Source organism: Pimephales promelas, chromosome 13 (genome assembly GCF_988280905.1).
Source record: "Pimephales promelas chromosome 13, fPimPro1.hap1.1, whole genome shotgun sequence".
Taxonomy (NCBI): domain Eukaryota; kingdom Metazoa; phylum Chordata; class Actinopteri; order Cypriniformes; family Leuciscidae; genus Pimephales; species Pimephales promelas.
Window position 1 is genome coordinate 15,807,059 of NC_142781.1, and position 24,812 is coordinate 15,831,870.

A 24,812-nucleotide genomic window follows, 5' to 3' on the forward strand; every position below is an offset into this window, starting at 1 on the left:
CGCTAAAGGGCGCCTAAAACGTCAAATATTGAAGCATGGTCAAAGGTGACGCCTTGGGGTGAGAATGCGTTGAAATATAGGTTCAGATGCTGATTGGTTTCATGTGACTGAAATATTTTATGACCATAAGCATGGTAGTAATGCAGGTAAATACAAAAACACATTAAAAGATTAATCAAAAAAATTGATGTTGGATTTGATGTACAACAGGTCCCAGAATTTATTTATTTATTTTTAAACAGATTTCAAGATAGCACACCCAACCAAGTCTAACTTTCGTTAACATTTACAAGCTTATCTCATGAGAAAATTCAACAATTTTACGAGGTGGCGACTTTGTATGAATTTGTATGATGTGATTAATTCAAAGTCGGCATGAAACAGAAAGTACGATAATCTTTTGTTCCCTATTGTGATGTACATTTCAAACAAGAAATATAAATGTAGGGTGGGACTCAATTTTGTCCATGGGGAACTGATTGGATGATTGTGGTTTGCTATTGGTCAATTTCATGTGAGTGAATTATTTTAATTAAGGATTATGAGAACAAATTAAAAAATTATGATGTGCACGGATACATTATTTATAATACATTTGCAACATTCAAAAATTAAAAATGGCTAACTTTGATTTCATGGTGACTTAACAAAAATAAAAACATAACGAATGTCCACCCCTAACCCTAACTGTGTAGTGTACAAAACCGTACGAATTAGCCACTAATTCGCTAAAATGTAAAATAGTTATGAAATGCCATGAGAGTGTTTTATATATATATATATATATATATATATATGCCACTATAGTGGATAGCAAAGTCTCACACTGGATCCAGTGTTAATCCTGAAGCCAGGATAGAGCGGTTGAGCAAATGCAGTCCGAATTTTGTGGATGAGATTCATCGAGTCTGTGATGCTGTAAAATTCCAAAATCCCTGCCGAGAAATCGACATAAACGCCAACCCTGTGAGCCCACTGCATTTTGGGAATCTTAGTTTCCTTTCCACAGTGCCAGAATGTGTAGGTATCCTCAGAGCACACCAGACTCCACGACTGGGTGTTGTGTCCAAATGCACACTGGGTACTCTTTCCTTTCCTGCTGATGTCCTCATAGGACACTGCGATGTGCACAGGACCCTTACCGCTCCACTCGGCCTCGAAGTAACAACGGCCGGTCACGCTCTCTCTGCACAGAACCTGGCTATAGTTATCAAACCTCTCTGGGTGGTCAGGAACGGACAGAGATGTTTTGATGAACGTCACCTCTCCACTCTCTGAGCAAACGCTGAGGTTTCTGTGGGCGGTGTTCACGTCTAGAGTCAGGGAACCCGAATCTGAAATCCAGAGACGCAAGATTTGAATTAACTTGTCAGTTTCTCTGTTGACAATTGACAATTGTGGGTGTGACTGTGTTACTCACATTCCAAGAACTCCTCCCTGACTTTGGGTTCAGGGGTAGGAATAAATTTGAGGTTTGACACTAAGACGACAAAATATAATCAGTGCAAGAATCTTGACCCTTTTGACCTTTTTTATGTAAACTTCACTTTATAAATTTAAAATACCGACATTTCTAAATGGATAATTTTACATGGTTTAGTGTAAAATGTCTGCCCTTAAAATGTAGTTTTAAAAGTAAAAAATTATCATTTTAACCACTAGATGGTTATAGAGCTCCATTATATGCTATTTGCTATTTGACTAACTGAAAGATATCTTTTCACAAGTTTTTTCCAGTTGGATTCATATTTCAATAATTGAAATCACAATTATAACAATAAAAATTACTCTTTTTTTTTGTACTGAATTTTGTTTTTCAATAACGTTACATCATGATTAGAATCAAACCTAATAAAAAAAAAGTTGAGATTTTTCTTCTAATTGTAAATTGATAAATGTCTTTTTTTTCTTATAATTTTATTAAAAGGTAATCTACACTTCAGTTACAAACTGTAACAGAACAGATATGAACAATTATACTATATATTGAGTACAAATACATGACATGAACATCAAATGCAATGAACTGAACAGCATAACAAATGAGCAAATAAAGCAGTAACTTTTCTCTCTCTCTCTCTCTCTCTCTCTCTCTCTCTCTCTCTCTCTCTCTCTCTCTCTCTCTCTCTGTGTGTGTGTATGTGTGAGCGTTCACATTGTCGATGTGTTTTTTGTGGTGGTTCTGTATTTTGGACTATTTTATGTGACAAATTATAAGAGAGAAGTTTTTATAGTGGCACAAATTTATTCCTGTGTGTGTGCGTGCAAGATAATTTTGCATTGTGAATGTTTTTAGCATTGTTGTTGGGTTGTGCCACTTCAGTCTATTTGTGTTCTGCGTTGTTTCTGATTTTGATGATGGATTTTTGTTTGCAGGAGTCTTATATAAAAATATAAAAACAGATATCATTACAATTAAACATTTTTTTTTTTTAGATATAGAAAGGGTTGAGAGCTGTTTCATGCCATTTAGACGAAGATCATTTATTTTTAATAAGTAATTTGCTGGTTAAAAAGACCCCGAAGACCATCAGAGGGTTTTAACATTCATACTTATTGAACTATTTTCAGCTTTTATTATTTATAGTGTTTGGAATACTTGCATGTGTTTACTGAATCCAGTATGAACTAGATACTGACAATTAATAGTAAGATAAGCACACTTTATAAACATTTCGAGGTAATACTTTAGAATACGGTTCCTGTGTTAATGAATAACTACAAAAAAAAAAACAATGAGTAACAAACTATTAACAGCATCTAGTAACTATTATTAACTAACAAGAAACTCAGATTAATAAACTAGTAAGTAATAGCGCACAGATGAAAATGGTACTTCACTATTACCTAATCAATAACTACTATTTTTTAATGCTTCCTAGAGAACTACTGAAAAAGTTTATTAATAATCTAGTAACTACTATTATGTAACAAGAAACTGATTAATGAACTAGTAAGTAATAGCACACAGATGAAAGTGGTACTTCACTACTAATTATTACACAATAACTATTTTTTTTTAATGCTTCCCAGAGAACTACTGAAAATTTTCATAATTCATGCAAAGCTAATCAATATCCAATGCAGGACAAATGACTAACATTTTAACTGCGACTGCTGTTAATAATTTGCCTATGCTGTGTATTTATCAACTGAATAATTTTAAAGAAATTGATTTTTAAATGCAGTTGTTGGGACCTTACTTGTCCTGTGGCCAATTTTCTGGCATTTCTCTGGACTGGCATTGAACATATTGAGTCTTCAGCCACCCAAATACCATCTACACTATAGGTGTTAAATAATAAAATAACTGCATATGGAGAACACTCCCCAAAAAATATGTTTTTATGTCTCCTTGCTCATATATATATATATATATATATATATATATATATATATATATATATATATGTTCTGGAAAATCCAGATTGATACTAGATTGTTAATAAACTTTATTATACAAACTTTATATATATATATATATATATATATATATATATATACAGTGTTGTGCAAGTTATTTCCAAACTGTAATACATTAGGTATTACTTGTTACTGTTATTTAAAAGTAATTCATTACCTTACAATATTACTGTCTCAGAATTGTAATGCGTTACATTACTCATGTATTACTTTTGAGTTACTTTCACCAAAATAATTAAGTAGTACTTAACTTTGGGGCTGTAACGATATGCAATATGAAACCGAAATCGCGATTCGCCACACGACTCAGATCCACGAACCTACAGAATCGCGACACACCTCTTCCAACTCCCAGCGTTATTCTCCTTACCGTCCAGATCCACTGCTGCCTTATCTTTAAATTAGGCTATTAGTATTTGAAGTTAACATTATAAAATACGTAGACCTACACCACAAAACTAGTTGAGGATAAATTATTTAAAATTGGGGAAGTCCAGCATTATGGACATGACATTTGCAGTCAAAACTTGAAATAAAAATTCTCCGAAAATACATGTATTGAAACGTATATAGGCTATTTCCTTAAAGGACAGACATTAGACAAATCAGTCTATGTTTTATTTTTAATATTAGGGAAAAGACACACATTCATGCGTGAAAAAAAAATATAGGAGGCAAAATATATTTTTTGTAATTCTGTTAATTACACTGCGCAAATCGGATGAGGAGGGGTTGGCATTTTAGTTTTCGTGTTCGCATTTATGAGGGAAAAACAATGTTACAGACACGACCGCTCTGAACTGGCACAAAAAGACTGCTTTAAAATTTTCACATAGTCTGTTGCCTTTAAGAAGTAAAATACACTGTAATACAACTGTAATACAAGCTTTACAAGTAAAATATTACTGAAAATTGATTAGTAATGCCTTACACTACTGCGTTACAGCAAAAACTAATATGTTACTGTAATGTATTACTTTTGTAATGCGTTACTCCCAACACTGTATATATATATATATATATAAAGTTTGTATAATAAAGTTTATTAACAATCTAGTATCAATCTAGATACTAGATTGTTAATAAACTTTATTATACAAACTTTATATATATATATATATATATATATATATATATATATATAAAGTTTGTATAATAAAGTTTATTAACAATCTAGTATCAATCTGGATGTGTTTTTCCAGAACATCAACAGTTGTGCAAGTGTTCTTGTTTGTTCCATGTATTCGATGATGATTTTTTTTATTAACAAGGCCCAGTTCGAAGCCGGATTTGCTAATCGTTGAGTTCTCAAGGATGGAGCAGTCCCAACACTAAAGGTTAACGGTCTTGCGTTGAAACCGCAGGCAGTGAGTAGAACTGCTTCAAATGTATGTGTGTCTACGGCGTGTAACTTAAGCACAGCAAGCAGGCTAAACAACATTTTCACGTATAGTTAATGTATCTATGGAGCATGTGATATATGGTGTGTGTTTGTTTAAATCCATAGGTGGCTACTGTAGGTGTCTGTTTGTTTATTGTAAAACACCAAATCATGTCTTCATAAACCACGAGTACACACAAATGTTCTAAAACTCGCGCATGACATGGTGTTCTAAAAACACCGCCCACACGGCACGCCTCCACCCGCTCGGCTTTTTCTGGAAAGACTCGGTACAGCCTATCCTTTCTTTCATAAATATAATAAAACCAAAGATGTTTTGGAGATATGATGGATGCAATATTACTCAATAGGCACTCAAGATTAACATGAGACTGACTTGACTTGACATGAAGTGTTTCCCCCCCCCCCCCCCCCCTTTTGGTTTTTGATGAAAACATAGACTTCATTGGGTACCAAACGGTTCAAGGTCCAAGTGAAAGTTTTAGTGCAGCTTCAAAGGGCTTTACACGACACCAGACGATGAAAAAGGGTCTTATCTAGCGAAATGATAAAAAAAATATCCATATCTAAAATGTTATCAACTAAAATAACTAGCTTCCGGCAGACGGCCATACGCATTGTTTCACAACAAAATACTAACCCTTCGTCTTGACGCACAATGTAATGACGAACGTGGCTGCCCAGCCCGCGAGAGACATCAAAGCTTCGACATGGGCAAGCCGTCGGCCGGAAGCTATAGTTATTTTCATATATTGCTATTCCTAGTGATATTCCTCTGATATTTTCTCTTTTGTAATGTCTCTCGGTCATCACTTTTTCTACAGTCTTTCTTCAAATCTCCCTCTTTTTTTTTCTCTCTCTCCACCTCTGTTATGAGTGGACACGCCCCCTACTGCTGATTGGCTATTGTGTTGTGCTGCTCAGTTCAATCCACTTTTAACAGTGTTTCCCAGAAATCGCTTACTGCACCATCCACGTATTCTATATACTATATATTATAGTTCGCATGCTATTCCAAACATAATCATTTGACGACTCACCTTTTTTCGATAATTTCTCAAATTTTTTTAGGCATAGATCTTTAATGTCCTCACTCAGAACTGTGAGTTTTCTTGACACCATATCGAAACAGAAGTCTGGATTGGCTAGAACTGCAGGAGAGGTCACCAACTCTGGCAGACTACACAGTGTTTCATAACTCTGAGGAATAGAATTAAATACACTCTTAGATCGAAATTACAGATGATAAGTACCCAAGTGGTATCCAAAAGCACTGACGTTACCTTGAGGAACTGAGTTTTATCATCAAGGCGTGCAATAGTGTCGTATTCAGCATCTCTCCTCTTGAACTCTGAGATCTCCTGCTCCAGTTTCTCCATAAATCCATGGGCCTCGTCTAATTCCTTCTGCTCCTTTGCTTTGATCATCTCCGTCGCCTCAAAACAAAGAGCTTCAATGGACTGAATCAGCTCAGTGAAGATCTTCTCCGTATCCTCCACCGCTGCCTGGGCAGAGCTCTTTTTGACAACATACAGGACCAGAGAAGTGATGAGTCCAAGAGTGCAAAACCTTCCTGCCCATAATGGGTCTCTTACTTTTAAGTTGATAACCCACACCATCCCGCTTCTCCATCAGGACTTTCCACGTCCCCCTGAACTCACCCTGAGGGACACTACGGCTTGACTCAGATCCTGTAGCTCCGTCTCGCGCTCCTTTATGACCTGCTGGAATCTCCTCTGTGACCGCTTAAGCTCTTGCTGCAGACCAGAGGTGATGCACATTACACACATAAAGAAACATTCATACACTCTTAGAAAAAAAGAAAGAAAAAAATATCAGTCGGGTCTATTTCAAATTTTAAAATGGTTTACGCAAAAACAGTTTATTAAGAGGTTATTTCAATAGTGATAAAGTATGTTTTAAATAAATAATACATTTAAATAAAATTATTAAATTATATATAATAAATCCATAAAATGATCTCATGATGGGATCCCCTAAAAGGGTATATATACAAAGCAACTGACAGAACCATCTAGGGTTCTATGTGTGTGTGTATATACTGTATATATATATATATATATATAACCTTTTCATAAGAGTCTACAATAACTTAATTTTGGAACACACCTCTTCTGTGATGAACATGTTTTTAAATTCTGATTAAAATTAATTTTGATATATATTGAGGTATAATATCAAAAATCAAAAGTGTCAAAAATGTCCTTTTATCATAATGAAAGAAAAAGCCTAAATAAAAGGATGGAACTCTTGATTTTTTTATTATTATTTATTAGGGTGGAAAAAGCAGTGAAGCAGTTTTGTTAAAATAATATAAATAATTGAGAAACATTCAAAGTATGACCAACATCGAAAGAATATGAAATATGGAATGATGTCATATGGAGGATCCCTGCAGATCCCCATGACTGTTTAGACCCCAAAAATAAAAATATTTATAAATGAATAATCAATCAATATTTTAAAAAATAACTATACACACACACACACACACACACACACGCACACACATATACTTATTACATACTGACTTATTCACGAAAGTAAATATAAAAGTTGACCCTCTTATTTGTTGACCCTTTTATTTTTAAAAGTTGACTCTTTTAAAAGTTATTACAAAGTTTCAGCATCAAATTTAAAGACAGATGAGAAGTCAGACACACCTCACAGAAGATGACGAGATCATGCTTTTCTTTTGCAATGTCTTCATCATTCTTAACTCCAGGTAGGGTGTGGGAACGAATTCCAGTATGTCTCAGTCTCTCAACAACTTCAGCAAACAGAGTGTTTTTGTTGAGTGCAGGTCTCGGGGAGAAAGTTTGCCTGCACTGTGGACAGCTGCACAACTTCCTCTGGTTCTTCTGCTCCCAGAAGGTCTTAATGCACTCCATGCAGTAGTTGTGTCCACAAGGAATGGTTACGGGGTCTCGCAGGAGTTCCATACAGATGGGACAGCTGAACTGCTCCTGGTTGACAAAAATACCAGCCTCTTCTTCTGCCATAGTTAAAGTAAAAGAAACAGACTGGCCACAGCAGCTTTGTGTGTGGAGAGAGTATGGCGTTTGCTTCAAGTGCCTCCCACTAGTAGGCTAGTGCCTGTATGGGTTTGTAATGGGAGGAGTTCATTGTAATGTGTCACTGTGTGGCCATGTTTCAGAAGTCACAAGCTTATTAAGTCACTATTACATCATTGTTGTTGTTTTGAAAATAACATTTTCATCTTTACTTGAAGAACACTGATTCACAGCTTTAAATGGGCTACACAAGCAAAACCTCTGTAAAGATTATCCTCATGGTGGTTCCAATGCATGTCTGTTCATGTCCACTGATGAATGAGTGCACAATGACAATGTCTCACAAGATGTTTTCTGGTTTATGTTAGCACTATTTATAGGACAAAATAAGGGTGTGTGGATACTTGATATCTATCTATCTATCTATCTATCTATCGATCTATCGATCGATCGATCGATCGATCGATCGATCGATCGGCATTCCTTTTTTAATCAGTAATGGAAAAAAATCAAACCATTTTGAATGCCGAAAAAAATAGCAATTCATGAATTATAAGGGATAAAGTTACATAATAGAAATGGACAACATATGTTAAGCACTGTGGGGGATATATATATTTTGTATAACCATTAACCAACATTTAAATATTAAATTCACTTTAACATACCGAGCTATCGATGAAATCACAGTTATATTTCGAGCTTTTTTTTGTGACTGACAGTAATCATAGGACGGTAATATATATATATATATATATATATATTTTTTTTTTAATAGGACGGTAATATAATTCCACACTAGAGGCCACTCTCGTCGTCACAACCTGGTCACAATCCATCGTCGTCGTCACTACCGGTGAGTTTTGACAGAGGCCGCGTCCAAGCCGCACCGTGAATACAAAATAAAAGTCAAAAAACCCTGTCATTTTCAAAATAAACACCATGTGATTGCGCAGACCATAGACTGTGATATGTTGTCGCGTGGTTCGTGTTGTGCGTACAGTTCTACAAAGCCGATGGGAGCGCACCCGTCTTCCTTTGGCTCATAACAGGAACTAAATGTAACAAGTACAGATTTCATATTCTGCTCCTTTTCTAGTTCTACACAATCTGTGTGACAGAAGGCAGCGCAACATACGCAGGTAACTTAAGCATTTCCCTTCACTCTGTTAGACGAGAGCTGTGTGTTTATGTGGCAAAGTATCAGTTACTGCTGCTTTGTTGACCCATCAAATGTTTGTCAAGCTACGAATGAGTTAAACCGTCTTATACTTGAACTATTTTGCACTTAAACTTGTAACAGCTCCTCTGCAGAGCTGTGGTCACTTTTAAAAGGTCCTTCAAGGTCCAGATATGTTTATTTAAAGTTTGGCCTATTGCACCACCAGAGTTCATAATTGTTTGATCCTGCAATTAGTGCCGTTTATGGATGCCCATTTAATCAAAATTTTAATTGACACAAAAAGTGAAAATGTTGCCAATTTTTGTAGTTTATAAGATACATGGAAATTATGGCATAGTCATAAAAGACTTAATAATATTAAGTCATAATTATGAGATTGCTAAGTCAATTATGAGATTAAAAGTCATAATTATGACTCTGTCACAATTATGACTTTCTGCCACAATTATGACTTATCATGTCACCATTTAGACTTTTTTTTTTCTTCTCAGAATGGAGATGAGTGACAGCACCCTGTTAAAGCACAACTGAGCAGGAAAAAGCCCAGGCATATTGAGATGCCGACTTATTTATAGTCATGTGTCATCATTTTTTTATTAGTATGTCAATTTCGACTTAGTGCTGTCAAATCGATTAATCGTGATTAATAATCACACCTTATATAAAAGTGTGTGTGTGTGTGTGTGTGTGTGTGTATGTATATATATATATATATATATATATATAGTAAATAATTGAATTAAAAAAAAAAAACTTTAACTTTTTAATCAAAATGTAATCAAATTAAAATTTAACAAGAGGAAATTGCATATTCTGCACGGAGGGTTTTTAATATAGTACATGCATACATGCACACAAATTGAGTTACCCCTCCAACTTCTAGTTTTATTGATAACCTATATCTTATCACATGCCATTTGGCTATTGATGCTACAGAAGTCCTGTGGTAAAATAAAATTACATTAACTTACTCCATCTACCCTTGTAAAGTTGATCCGAATAGGGCTTTAGTCTCGACATTTTCCCCTCCCACATCCACATAGCCTACAATAAAAATGTGTAGGCTTAATGTTGTCCGAATTTAATTTAAAGAAATTACTGATGCAAACACGTTCTGTGTGTGTGTGTGTGTGTGTGTGTGTGTGTGTGTGTGTGTGTGTGTGTGTGTGTGTGTGTGTGTGTGTGTGTGTGAGTGAGAGAGAGAGAGAGAGAGAGAGAGAGAGAGAGAGAGAGAGTGTCTGTTCTTGTGTCTGACCGGTCTCTCTGAGCGGATGACCGGTTTAAGATGGCGGCTCCAATTCTCGTCCATGACTGCGATTTTGAGTAATGAAACAAGCTGGGAGTTTTTAAAAGCCTCAGGAATCTTTTGAGGTGTTTAGACTTAATTAGTTAATTCAGATGATTAGGTTAATAGCTCGTTTAGAGAACCTTATCATGATATGCTAATTTTTTGAGACAGGAATTTGGGGTTTTCATGTATGCCAATCATCAGTATTAAAACAATAAAACAAATAATATTTCAACTGAAATATTTCAGTTGGTGTGCAATGAATCTAAAATACATGAAAGTTTAAATTTATCATTACATTATTGAAAATAATGAACTTTATCAAAATATGCAAATTTTTTTAGAAGGACCTGTATGTTATACTGTGTATAATTATTTTGTATACACACTTGTGTATATATTTAAGAAAAAATTGTTATTTATATATACACTGTTAATATTTATATATAATATAAATTCTGTATAAATATACATACAACATATACATGCACATATTTCTTAAATATATACAAGCATGTATGTGTATTTATATATACAAAATAATTATACGCAGTACACACACATATGAAAATACAAACTTTTATTTTGGATGCAATTAATAGTTTCCCAGCACTAATATATAGTTATATATTTTGGTCATAATATGAGTATGAATGGAAGAAGGATATCATTCCAGAATTTCCCAACATGTAAAACTAGTTTTAGGACACGCCTCCTTTTTTAGTAAGCGAACAGCTTCTTACAGAAAGAGGAAGTGCTGCACTTATTCTGTGTATCATGTCTACTTGTGAGTACATTGCATTTTGGGTTATTTTATAGGTATGCTTTTTGATTTTCTTGCTGTGCAGCGTGACATTTAACCCTCAATGATTGTGCGGCAGTTGGTGTGTAGGGGTTTGACCTCTCACCTGTGTGCGGCAGTCAGACTGAACTTGAGATCTCCAAAGATGGCCAGACCAAGCTCAGGTAGGACACTAGCACTTTGAGGAGAATGCTGAAAAGATCTTTGGGGATGTTGTGTTAATGCCTGTGAACTAAATGATTTGATACTAAATATATTTGTATTTATTTGTAGATTTAACACAATTTCGTAAGGAGTTTGATAAAGCAAAGCACATTGCTATCATAACGGGGGCTGGAGTGAGTGCAGAGAGTGGCGTACCAACCTTTAGAGGACAGGGGGGGTACTGGAGGAAATGGCAGGCACAGGTAACACACACACACAAGTTGGGTTCCTGTTTGTTGGGGACTCCACAGACATAATGATTTTTTATTGTACAAACTGTATATTATATCCCCTTACACTAACCCTACCCATCACTGAAAACTTTCTGCATGTTTACATTTTTCAAAGAAAATCCCTTAGTATGATTTATAAGCTGTTTTCCTCATGGGGATCCATGAGGATTTTGGATATTTGCATCTTTGTGGGGATCATTTTGTCCGTATATCATAGGGATTACCAGGGCCACACATACACGCACAATGTTTGCAATGTGTATCTGTAGACAATATAGAAAAAAAAGAAGATTAAAATCATTCCAGTAGTAGCAAGATGTTTTAGCATAAATTAACAAAATATGACTTATACCAAGTTTTTTTTTTTTTTTTTACTGAGGGACACCATTGATATTATAAAGGCAGCTGTATATTTTTACGTAAAAAAATCAATTTATGCTGTGAGAGTGATATATTAAATCTAATAATATTTAGATAACTAAATCAAAACAATTATTTTTAAAATTATATCAAAACAATTATTTAAATTATTAAAAATGATTAAATAAAATAAAATGTTAAAATATCAACTGAAACATTAATTTAAAATATTTTAGAAAAAAAAACAAATGATCCAAAAGCAGAAAGAAAAATGATTACATTTAATAAATGTAAAAAAAATAATAATTCTGGGTATAATTATATACATATTTCAGAAATATAAGTGCACACTAACTTTGATGGCCCTAAAAAGACATTTTCCAATACATAGTAGTATTATTATAATCTGTATATGTGCCTGAGGTTTGAGTAACAGCCTAACAGTAACAGTACAAGGAGTAGCCAAGCTCTATTTCACAACATAAATAAGCCTAAATGCACTTCTAAATGAAGAGATTGGTTGAAGCAGAGGAAAAGTTGCAGTAGCAGGGAACCCCTGTATATTCAACACTTCATACAGCAACCTGTCTTTTCTTCAATTTATGTTTCAGTTTTATATACAAATGGGCCTGTAAAAGATAGTTTACATGTTGCATTGTAAATAATGACTGTAAACGTTCAACGTCTATTTGACAGATCTAACCAAATCTGTCAGGCTTCCTATAACAGCTCATAAATAGTAACTTGCTGTAGTCACAACACATGTACGCAAATAGAAAATGTGTTACTGTTTTTTTTTTTTTGTCTGGTTTTCCTTTAAAAGGACCATTTCTTGGTCTTTAACCTCTCGCTGTCTTTCAGGATTTGGCAACCCCTGAAGCTTTCTCTCGAGATCCTTCTTTAGTGTGGGAATTTTACCATTACAGGCGTGAGGTGGGTCACACATTACTAACTAAATGGCTACCATTATCATAATGCCATTTTTTTTTCTTTTCAGTGATCAATTCACTTTAGTAATTATACATTTGATAATTTAGTAAAATAGAAATACTTGGATTATGTTAATTAACAAATGAGACTGTTTTGCATGCTTAGAATTGCAGTGAGGAATCTAAAAGATCCAGGTGTGGCAGTGTTTATTTCTGGGCCTGAAATTAAAACAGCATCCACATGGGGGTGGAATTACTACTAAAATAGTAGATCAATTATGATTTGCATGCTTGCATTTAAAAGAAGAAGAAGCCATTATTAGTGTTTTCACCACACTAAAATTCAGTTGTAGGTACCAGTACCAGTAAAACATCATCTGCTTAACTTGTAAGTTTAAATATTAATACAAATGTATTTATTTTATACTACAGGGCTGTTGAAAGCTTGATTCTGATTGGTTGACATGCGTTCTAAGGTGTGCAATTTATTTTCAGGGCTAAAGTAGTTGATTTCAGTTATGATTTCAGTTATTTCAAAGGTCCTTACAGACTACTGTAGCAAAAGAACCAAAATCCACAACGACACTGACCAAGAAAATAAATATAGTACACAATAGGATGAAAAGGACAACATATTTCCCTGTTTTTTGCAACAAAATAATGATTTATTATATTAGGAAAGCACATAATCTTTCTCCAGCTCTCTCACACTCAAATTATGTGCTTTCCTTATATAATAAATCATTATTTTGTTGCAAAAAATTATCAGAGCAGTGCTGACAACAACAGGTTTCTGTGCGAGTATGTGTCTCCGTACTGTGTGTATGTGTGCACACACATACACACAGTACGGAGACACATACTCGCACAGAAACCTGTTGTTGTCAGCACTGCTCTGATAATTTTATCGGCAAAAGCTAGGCCTACGTACATGACATTTCTCACTAGCGAGGAAATAACAGTGCTGTACTTGGAGCAGATAAACTTTCGCTATTAGTAGAGACGCTGCAGCAGAACACTGTTGAGGGACGCACAGATTCAGGTAATTCAAAGTTTGATAGTTCATGCTTGATAACTCTCTCTCTCTCTCTAATTGCATAAATAACTGCATTAGATTGCTATCAGTGGCTGAAGCATCCATTACTAGCTCTAAAATGACGTTTTGGAATTAGCAACGGAGGCTTGGGATTAGATGCTTAAGGAATTAATCCTACACATAAAAGCGTTTTAATTACAAAAACCTGACAAACATCTTGAAATACATCATCTGAACAATGTCTTGAGGTGTGGTAACCGTAGTATAAATAATTGCGGAATAATTGCAATAATTTTCTTCTTCTTATTCAATGGCTCGTCGTCAATTATCCCTTACATAATACTGCATTTTTTTTTTATGTATATAATACTTTCAAAATCAAAAGTCATTAAGTACCTGTAGACATTTACACACTAGAGCTGCAGTTAAATTGCTTTTAATAATTATCACTAAAAAATGTTAGTGTTTGGTTCATGGTAATATATACAGGTAATGCGCAGTAAGATGCCAAACCCAGCACACCTGGCTATAGCAGAGTGCGAGTCCCGTCTCAGCCAGCAGGGGCGCTCTGTTGTGATCATCACTCAGAACATCGATGAGCTGCACCATCGCGCTGGTTCCAAACACGTCTATGAGATCCACGGTGAGACAACAACGTACATTAATTTGTGGCTAAAATCTGATTAACAGAACTGAAAATGATTGGTCATCCATTTGGAGGGTGTCCCGTCTTTCTTTCCATACAATTAATCCTTCTAATTTTGGTTCTTCTCTTCAACTGATATCTTTCTCTTTTGTCTATCTCTCTCTCTAGGTAGTCTATTTAAAACTCGCTGCATGAGCTGTGGAGAAGTCAAAGCCAACCACAAGAGTCCAATCTGTCCTGCTCTGGAGGGGAAAGGGTAGAAAGCACGCAAACACACCACCATTATTTTATCAAATATTATTTTAAATCACAAGAGACTGCAATCTCCTATTTGCTCGTTATTGTTTTTGTTTTTCCAATCCTCAGAGAGCCTGACCCCAATGCCAAGGATGCCAGAATACCAGTTAAGGACCTGCCCAGGTTTGTGAGCGTGTATGTTGGTAAAGACAGGGTTGGCGATTTCGGAGAGGCTAGCTTTAAAAGCATAAGTTCCCACTCTCCCTTCAGAGCGTCTCCAAAGCCACGCCTCCTTCAAAACACATAAACGCACACAGCCGAGTCTGCAAAGCTTCACGAGATGAGAGACGGCATTAAACTACCTCATGTCTCAAAGCACATAACATTTGAATAGTAATGAATGTAAACAACTTACAGAGCTTTGACTTGTACCACCTGACTGCTGCAGATTCATTTTTGGCGTTGACATAGAAACGCATAAAACTGAGTCCGAGGACGTGAACAGCTCCAATAGAACGTCACATGGTTGCCATTTTGTTATTATGGTTATGACATGGCATGAACTTGGCATAAGATTGTTGTTTTGGTTCAGGAGGAACTGTAAATGGCGCCCGGTGACTGTGCCTCTAAAGCTCTGCATAGCCTCATGAAACGTGATGATGACGTGTGATGTTTGCCCGAGCTGGTGCACGGAGGTTTTATGGAGATACATATGTTGACAGTCACATAGGACATCGTGTGATTAGACAAACATATTTGGTCCTAAAACATTCACAGAAGATATGTAAATTTAATGAAGATTTGTTGTAATATTTAGATCCCTTCTATCATTGATTGCTACCAGTATGTGAAGAGTTTCACACAGTATAATAAAAACTGGTTATTAAGGCAAATTGCCTAACCTACTTTTAAATGCAGATCAGTAGAGCGTGATGATGGGTCAGAAATTGCTGCACCTTGTAAAATGCAGCACTTTTGGGTAAATATGTATATACAGTTGTGTGGAAGTCTGCGAAACCTTTTGCATGGGATTTTGTAACCGTTTTTTTTTTTTTTTTTTTAAATAAAATGAGAATTACACTTGTTAATTTTGAGGTTTTGAAAGAAAATAATACTTTTATCCAGCAAGGACAAATTAAACTGATCAAAAGTAACAGTAAAAACATTTACATTTATATATATATATATATATATATATATATATATATATATATATATATATACATTTATTAATGTGTATGCGTATATATATATATATATATATATATATATATATATATATATATATATATATAAACGAATCCTGAAAAACTGCATAGCGGTTTTCACTAAAACATAAAGCAACATTGATGATAATAATAAGAAATGTTTCTTCAGAACCAGTGTAATATATTCAAATATAAAACAGCTGTAATTGTTGTCATAATATTTCTCATATACAACTCTTAGACTGCTTCCACTAAACATTTTTAAGAACATCACCCACTCCTGACTACAAAAAAATCAGGAATTATGTTGTGCTGCAATAAATCTAATCAGATACTGGTGGAATGCATACCTCCAGTTTTCTTCATTGTAAACATATTTTAAGGCTGTTTAATGTAGTGAATGAGGGAGGGAGGGTAGTCATGTAATACAAAATTAGGACTGTTTTGATCCAAGAAACCTTGACACACATTATAGACTTCAGGGGTAAATAGAAAAAAAAAAAAAAAAAAAAGATAGAAAGATCCCTGTAGAAATTGTCAAGCTTTTTAGATTAGTAACACCTTTTTTCCAACAGTGGGCAGCAGATATCCATGTGTCTATTTATGCTTCATGTTCAAAGATGTTAGTTTTGCACTTTTTGTTTGTAGGTGTGAAAAGAGGGGCTGTAATGGCTTGCTGAGGCCTCATGTGGTTTGGTTTGGAGAGACTTTGGATTCAGATATTCTCACCGCTGTGGAGGAGGAGCTGGAAAAGTGTGATCTCTGTTTAGTGGTGAGTGACCACACATGCATGCATAACACTGCAGAAATTATGTATAGAACTACATACCCAGAAAGCATTTATGGACATCAAGACTGTGACAGAAGCTACAGTGTAAGCTGCAACATTATTTTGCCTTCCTTAATACGTCATTTCAAAGAAATACAAAATTAGCATCACATTTAGCTTATACTTAAGTATCAGATTGTTGGCTTAGCAACAGGCTAGCATCAGACTCCACTGGAATTAATTAGTTGAGATCAGTTGTAGTCAGAAATTACGTCAAGTAAAGTTTCATGAACTTCCAGAGAGTCATACTGTATCTTGATTCTGTTTACTTAAATCAGTGAAGGATTCATCAGACTGATTCAAATCAGTAAAATGAATCATTTAAAGAAGCTGCTCAAATGAGTCATTTGTGTTTGTGAATCGGATTTAGCTGAGTTTGTTTTTGCTTTTATTTCCTCATATTAAATCTGGCAAGTTTTGCAAATCAAGAGCGAAAAAAAAAAAAAACATTCTCAAATCGGGTACATTTTGATTTTGGGTAAAATGTGTTTGTTTTTTTCATTGCAGGAAATACTGGCATAACTGCAATAGAAATCATGCTCATAAAATTATTACTGGTTAACATATTAGTTTATTGTTTTAACCAGTTTATGGCCCACTTCTATTTGTGAGGTTTAAAGAAGAAAATTAAGTGTTATTTATATAGTGGCTTTCCGTAGATCAAGGTCACTTTACATTGTACATTACAATACATTAACAAACCCACACGCATAAGGACACATATAGCCACATTATCCAAAATACATGTTAAACAGATATGTTTTTTGCTGAGTCTTGAAGGTTGCCACAAATGAGGTATTACGAAGTTTAGAGAGTTTAGTTAGAATGCCGCCTAACAGCTCACTAGGTTTTAGTGCCTGCCTAAAACATTTACTACACAATTTCATCAATTCCAAACACAGTTGTGTGTGTTTTGACTGCTTTACGTAAAGAATTTGTCATCTCCAACTGTATTCTGTGTGCGTAACATTGTTTTCCTTTCTCCAGGTGGGCACCTCCTCCATAGTTTACCCAGCGGCCATGTTCGCTCCTCAGGTGGCGAGTAGAGGTGTGCCTGTAGCTGAATTCAACATGGAGTGCACACCTGCTACTAAACGCTTTAAGTAAGACACACAAATACACAAACTATCTAACATGAGTCATAGAGATGCCTCTCAGTCAACCGGTTTAAGAGGAAAACGCATAGATGCTCTAGCGCACACAAGCTTTCACATGCGCATGGACTCTAAGTGATACATTTCAGCAAACAATGAACCATAGAAATTGAACACCTGTGTGTGGTTTATTTGAGATGTGTTTCTCACCAACAGATATCACTTTGAGGGTCCTTGTGGCACCACACTGCCTCCCGCCCTGGAACGGCACGAGAGTGAGCCCATTTAAGGAGAAAGAAGGCATGACCCATCCGTTCATGCCCACTTTGACTGAGAGCACACGAACAGGGATTGGTTCATGCCTTCATGTGATTGGTTTTCCTATGGCTTATGTGCTCAACTATGAAGATTTACAGCAAAATTTAGCCGAATTTACATTTTAAGTAATGTATTTGCTTGGCGTATTTGGCAACATATTGTGAAAGTTGTGTGTTCACAACTGTTTAAATAAATAATGTATTAATTTAAAATTAAATTACCATAAAATAAAGTGTTCTATGGCTGAAGATTGATTATCCTTTAAATTATTTGGTTTGAGTTAGTTTTTCCAGATAATATTTGTGTTTGTGATTTTAAAATATGATAAAATAAAAAGCTCTACACAGTTTGGTCAATTAAATGTATATCAATATGTTTATAATATAATAATTATATTAAGTTTTGAATTATGATTATTGTGATTATTATTATTACAGTAAAAAAAAAAAAAAAAACACAATACTAACATTTATTTTGGTGGAAAACTACAGGAAGTGCAGCACAGATATTGAATTGAATCTGAGCCTTTAAGCTATAATTTTGATTAACCGTGCAGCTCTAGTTTTAGATTTTTATATGAAATTTGTCTGAAATTAAATTTTAAATAGAGCTTTTTAAATAGAGCTTTTTTCCGCTGTTGGTGTGTGTACAGTATGTTGCAGATGGAGGATTTTTTTTTTTTTTTTTGGTCAAAGTCAATAGGCGAATTTGAGTGAGTCTGTGTTTGTTTGTGCGCACACACCCTGTGGCATTGGGTCACCTTGATTCTGTCTAGTCCAATGCCAGATTCCATGATTTCCAGCTGGAAATCTCTCTCGCGTTCTCTCTCTACATTTATACAAAATGTAGAAAAGCTATTTTGTTTTACACTTCCTAGTCTAACTACAAATTCGCACTTGCATGTTAACACAGGACTGTGGAATAATGCTGAGAGAGTCGCTTGACTTATTTGACTTACAAATGTGCAACAGAATGCATGTTTGTGTATAAGAAATTGAATGTGTCTTCAGCTACACTGTTTAAAATGCTTTTTTGGTTGGTATTTATACGTGTGAGATTGGTGAGGGGTGGGGGGTACGTCTGTGTTTGTAAATGATAAATGAGTGTGTAGTTTTGAGGTGTGTAACCGATAGTGTGTGTGGATTTGGTCTCCTGGAGAGAGAGGCTCATTAGTTTCTGAGGCGATGAGAGAGGTCTGCTCCAAAAATAACACACACCATTTCCTGTCCATTAAACCACAATTTCACACCAATCTGAGCTTAACGACGTACGCGCGCACGCATGCACAATAAATATCTCCCCCGACATACGCTTAGCCTCTAAAATCCTCTGAGATCCAAAACATCAATCCTACACACACATACAAGCACGGCCCCATTAAATATCGATTTCACACCAATCTGAGTGTCTCCCTAGTCTGGGCTTGTTGGATGACAGGGATAGGGCAATGCAGGAGGATAGGGATGAAGTAATGGATGGGAGGACAATGCAAGTGGGAGAGACGTATGGTGTGATATGGATCTTGTTGTTTTTCTGCATAGTAATTTAACTTTTTTTCATATTTTGCCTTTTTTTTTTATTAATTCCTGGATGGAAATAACAGGAAATTTAAAAATGATAATTTCTAGGCCTAGATAATCATTAAGTCATTCATATTAATAAATCCTTGGAAAGCCGATTGAAATCTCTTTTGTGAATATTCATTTTATTAGTATTATCTACTCCAAAACATTTAATCAGCTAAATTCTGAGTGAACAAGTAGCATTGTGTGTGTGTGTGTGTGTGTGTGTGTGTGAGAGAGAGGCAAAAAGTCACAATTAACCGTTTATTTTCTTAATACATATTAAAGGGGTGGTAAAGTATGATTTGACTTTTCTAACTTTAGTTAGTGTGTAATGTTTCTGTTTGAGCATAAACGACATTATCAAAGTTACAACGCTCAAAGTTCAAAGCAAAGGAAGATATTTTCTTTTAAAGAAATCGTTTTTTAAGGACTACAACAAACGGCTGGTAGGAACTACATGAGCTTCCTCCCGGGTTAGTGACATCACCAACCCTAAAATGTATATAAACCCCGCCCACAACAGTTTCTATATGAGCGATTTATAGATTATCATGACAGAATATGCTAATTGAAGATAGTTAACTCCACATCAGCAACACAAATTCATCAACTAACCATTCAGAGACGTCCTGTTGCATTCAACATGCATTGTCACTTATTCTTGAGTCTCTCCATCTTTGCCTGACTCTGTTTTAACATTAAAGGCAGAACAGTTTCTGTCATTTTAGTGTGTCTGCGTGAGGAAATCAGCTGCTAATGCACATGGGCTCTTGAAACCCCGCCTTCTTGCAGCAGCTCATTTGCATTTAAAGGGCCAGACACAAAACGATGCGTTTTTGCAAACCCTAAAAAAGTGACAACTTTAACATGCTATATAAAAATATCTGTGGGGTATTTTGTGCTAAAACTTAACACACACACTCTTGGGACATCAGATATTTATTTTACATCTTGAGAAAATGGCATTTTACCACCCCTTTAATTATCCCGGTTGTGATCTTCCATCAATACATTTTTTTTTTTAAATGACCATGTGATCTTTAAAGGGGTCATGAAGGTTTTTTTTATTTTTTTATATTGTTGTCTGAGGTCAACTTATGACATTCGCTTGGTTTTTACATTAAAAAAGATCAAAATGAATAAGTAATAGGCTATTTTCTACCCTAGTTTTGAGCCCAGCTCAAAAACGCTCGGTTTTTATGGCCATCTTGCATTGAAGACTTGGAAGTAAACGCCCACTGCTGTGAATGGATAACAGTTTTTCATATTGTAATGAGTTTCACTCTCGATCCGGTTTGTCATCACGAGATAGGCCTATGTTAGTTAGCAATGTGTGTAATGCGCGAATCGGTGGGCAGGGCTAAACCGGCCGTGTTGAAGTAGGCGTTGATCTTCTTCTGCGGGGGTGGTGTTTTATCCTCTTTGACGTCATAGTTCCCCACTTTTAAAAACGAGTTGTTTCCTGAGGCTGGTGTCAATAAAAGCTTTTATTGGACTAACAAGGATGTTTTCAGTTCTGAAACTTACAGGATATTCTTATAATATGATGACCTGATGTCAAAAGCTCAAGGAAAATTTGATTTCTCAGTTCATCGCCCCTTTAAAAAGAGTTCAGAGTTCTCTGTTGACGTTTGCAAGGTCACACTGTAGCCAGTTGCATTCAGATCTGTCTCCATTCTGATATGAAAAGCTCACAGTCCAATCAATTACCAATAATCAATCTATGAAATTAATCCCACCCTACATTTTTTTTCCTGTTCGATAATGCATTTCACTCAGACGTGTATTGAATTTTTTATTATTATTATTATTATTATTATTTTTTTAATTTATTGTTGAGGATAACCCCTTGAGATGAAACGTCTCATTATCGAGGGGGTCCTCGAGACAAAAACAAAGATAATACAACACATATTCATTCACTCACACTAAAGCCCCTACCCACCCATCCCACCAGGCCCACCAACTCCTTATTGGAAACAAATCATTGCAGTATTAAGATGCATGACAACATGTAGCCCTTACATACACATATGTCTATGCATACATGCAAACATACATACATACATACATAATGTATACACACATCTACACCCATATTTGTACACATAAATAAATAAATAAAAAATAAAATAAAATAAAAATTAAATAGAAATAAAATAGTTGTCCCAGATATAAGGAGTATATGAAACAATGTCCAGTCACACATGAGGAAAACATTTCCAGCAACAGTTTGCTTAGTAAAGAGAGATATTTTGAAGGAACGCAATGATGTGACAGATCTTAGAGACTTAACTATTGGAAGTTAAGTTTGCCACAATTTCCATTCCATGCCAAATTTAAAAATCCCTGCCAAGTCATCATTAGAGGCTGAAAAAAAACACTGCACTATCCGGCCTCAGAAAGACGTTTTCTTTCAAATAAGATAACCATAAAATATTAAAATAAAGTGTCAGTGGGTTTCAATATATGTGATTAAAAGTTGATGAGTGCAGAGAAGGGTGTAGTCCATGTTAGAACGAGGTCCGGAAGTCACATGTGGTCTCTTCGTGGTCTGGCGACTCCTTGATCTTCTCTTTGACAGGTCCTAGAAGGGAATGTTAGGGGATTCTTACTGCGCACTTTATTTTTTCCTATTTAATATTATGCTCCTTTTATTTAAATTAAATGGCTCTCTGAGCCACAAGGGCATCATTAAGGAAAAATGAAACTGAATCTTTATTTATAGTAAGTGAACAACAAGGAGCAATGGCATTTATTTCCATTACTGTCACGTTCTGTGGCTAAAAAATGTTACATATTACATATTACATTGACAGTCCCCCTGGAGCAACTTGGGGTTAAGTGTCTTGTTCAAGGGCACAATTGTGAAGACACATGGGTCTCTTTTAATGGCAATCAAACCAAAAACCTTCCATGTTATGGCTTGAGCCTTATCCTCTACTCCAAACCTTTGTTTTTTGCAATCTCACTATAACGCTTCACCAGTCAACAGCACACAGGGAGGTCTGTAACACATGGACAAAGTTATCTGTTTGCATTCTCAACAACAATCCCAATGCTCATAACCTCCAACTTTGCTCTGAGATATTTTTTAACCCAGTCCAGAGCTATAAATGCCTGGGGCCTCATGTATAAAACTTTGCGTAGGCCTAGATTTCATCCTTAAAGTGTGCGTACGCACATAAGGCAGAATTTGCGTACGCACAAAAGTTTTCAGATTTATAAAACCGTTCGTACGTCAGAACCTGCGCAGAATTCACTTTATAAATCCCAGTCAGCGGGAGATTGTGCGCACGTGCGTCTCCTCCCCGAAATAACCATATATGGAGATTACAACGCCTAGTTTAAATATGCATATCCTCATCTGCATATCATTTGCATATGATTATTCATCCACGTGATACCAAGTTTATCGGTACAAGACATTAGGAAAATATGAAATGCGGATGTGCCGTCACATTATTACACACATTTTTTTTAGTAGCCTATATCCTTGCCTTTTTGAATGAATAAATCAAATAGTGTTAAATACATAAATACATTTCAGAGAAAGTTTTTCTCAATCTTTTCCACTGGCCAAATAGTATTTTTAATTGATTTATATTTTAATGGAAAGAGATAGACATGGTTGTGCATTATTTGCACGAAACAGTTTTCTCAGACAATCTCTAGTTAAAACATTAAAACACAGCATGCCAGAAGAAAAGTGTTCAAAAGCAATGCATCCACAACAAATAGGTCTATTTCTATTTATTGAATATATATATATATATATATATATATATATATATATATATATATATATATATATATATATTGTAACTTCTCAGTAATGATTGCATGTAGTTTAAGAGTTTAACTCCAGTAATGAGAATGGCATATTTAATCTAAATGTTTATATCAGAAGTAAAACATAGTTTAAACCATTCTCTTATTTATTTAAACTGTTATTGTGAATATGGACTGTATGATTTGGACTCATAATGAAGATTTACGGTTTTACTCCATCTGCCGTTAGATTATAGGCTGTGTGCGTCAGTTTCACCAAACGGCCCAACGCGCGTGCTGGCGCGGTCATTTAAGAAGGGATGGATGTTTGCTTCAAGTGATGATAGGTTTGTGAAATTATATTTGTATTATCTTTCTGTAGATGTATAATTTTCTTTAGATTCTCTGTCTAATAGTAAGCAAAAAGACATTTGACTCCAGCTCACCATCGTTGTCGCCAAAACCTATAATCTTCTAAAAGAGTGCGTACGCACGGTCAAGAGCATCCTTACGGTGCGCACTTATTTACGCCAAGTTTATTTTTATAAATCCCGATGTGCGCGTGGAAAAATGCGTACGCATATTTCTATGCCCATTTTGTGCGTACGCCACGTTTATACATGAGGCCCCATGGTGACTTATAACATGATTGGCTAAAGAAATAGTTTCTGAAACTGAGATGAATACTAATGGATTGCTCTCATCAGGTTTATTAGACCTCCTTGGTGAAGGGCAACTGCAAGGGCACAGGGATGATGTTGACAGCGCTGAAGCCTGATGGGACAATAGTCCAAGACAGATGTTAAGGGTACTCGTGAGGTCATTTGGGTCTCTATTTTTCTTTAGCTAAACCCGAAAGCTATGCTTCTACTTACTAGGCATCTCTGCAATTAGCCGAAAGCCATTCCCTATCCCCATGGTGCACTATGTGCCATTCACCATTTAGAAAATAGTTTAGTGACATTTCAGATTCTAGAGAGATGGACAGGAAATCTGATGAGAAGCTGAAGTGCAGAGTGACTTTAAATCTATTAATGTAGCCTACTTTTAAGAAAGACAACCCATGCTTCAAGAAGATTCACTGTAACAAGGTTCAGGGAAGAAGGAGGCAGGAACCGGATCATAATAATAAAATAAAACTTTATTTAAACAAAATAAACAAACAAATTACCCGCCAGCAGCCCCTCACGGACGACTGCTGGCTACCGAAAATAAAATATAAAATACCGGCCAGCAGCCCCTCACGGAC

General features: G+C 35.4%; 2 protein-coding genes across 5 annotated transcripts; one reads left to right on the forward strand and one right to left on the reverse strand.

Moving 5' to 3' along the window:
* Positions 1–202: 202 nt before the first annotated feature.
* ftr85 (finTRIM family, member 85) lies at positions 203–7,941 on the reverse strand. The gene is made up of 6 exons (XM_039693537.2): positions 7,510–7,941; positions 6,487–6,582; positions 6,109–6,342; positions 5,866–6,025; positions 1,421–1,480; positions 203–1,334 (listed from the first exon to the last, which is right to left on the reverse strand). The coding sequence occupies exons 1-6, from the start codon at positions 7,846–7,848 to the stop codon at positions 802–804; spliced, it is 1,422 nt and encodes a 473-aa protein (XP_039549471.2). The 5' UTR covers positions 7,849–7,941; the 3' UTR covers positions 203–801.
* An 846-nt stretch (positions 7,942–8,787) lies between these two features.
* Positions 8,788–18,481, forward strand: sirt5 (sirtuin 5). Of its 4 annotated transcripts, none has more exons than XM_039693163.2 (10): positions 8,788–9,002; positions 11,151–11,297; positions 11,407–11,540; positions 12,792–12,863; positions 14,385–14,538; positions 14,710–14,797; positions 14,908–14,961; positions 16,635–16,758; positions 17,803–17,918; positions 18,126–18,481. In XM_039693163.2, the coding sequence occupies exons 2-10, from the start codon at positions 11,198–11,200 to the stop codon at positions 18,196–18,198; spliced, it is 915 nt and encodes a 304-aa protein (XP_039549097.2). In that variant the 5' UTR covers positions 8,788–9,002; positions 11,151–11,197; the 3' UTR covers positions 18,199–18,481. The 4 variants fall into 4 exon arrangements, with proteins under 4 accessions (XP_039549097.2, XP_039549096.2, XP_039549099.2 ...); XM_039693162.2 differs by having other exon boundaries at positions 8,789–9,002; positions 11,180–11,297; XM_039693165.2 differs by having other exon boundaries at positions 8,789–9,002; positions 11,213–11,297.
* The last annotated feature ends 6,331 nt before the right edge of the window (positions 18,482–24,812 follow it).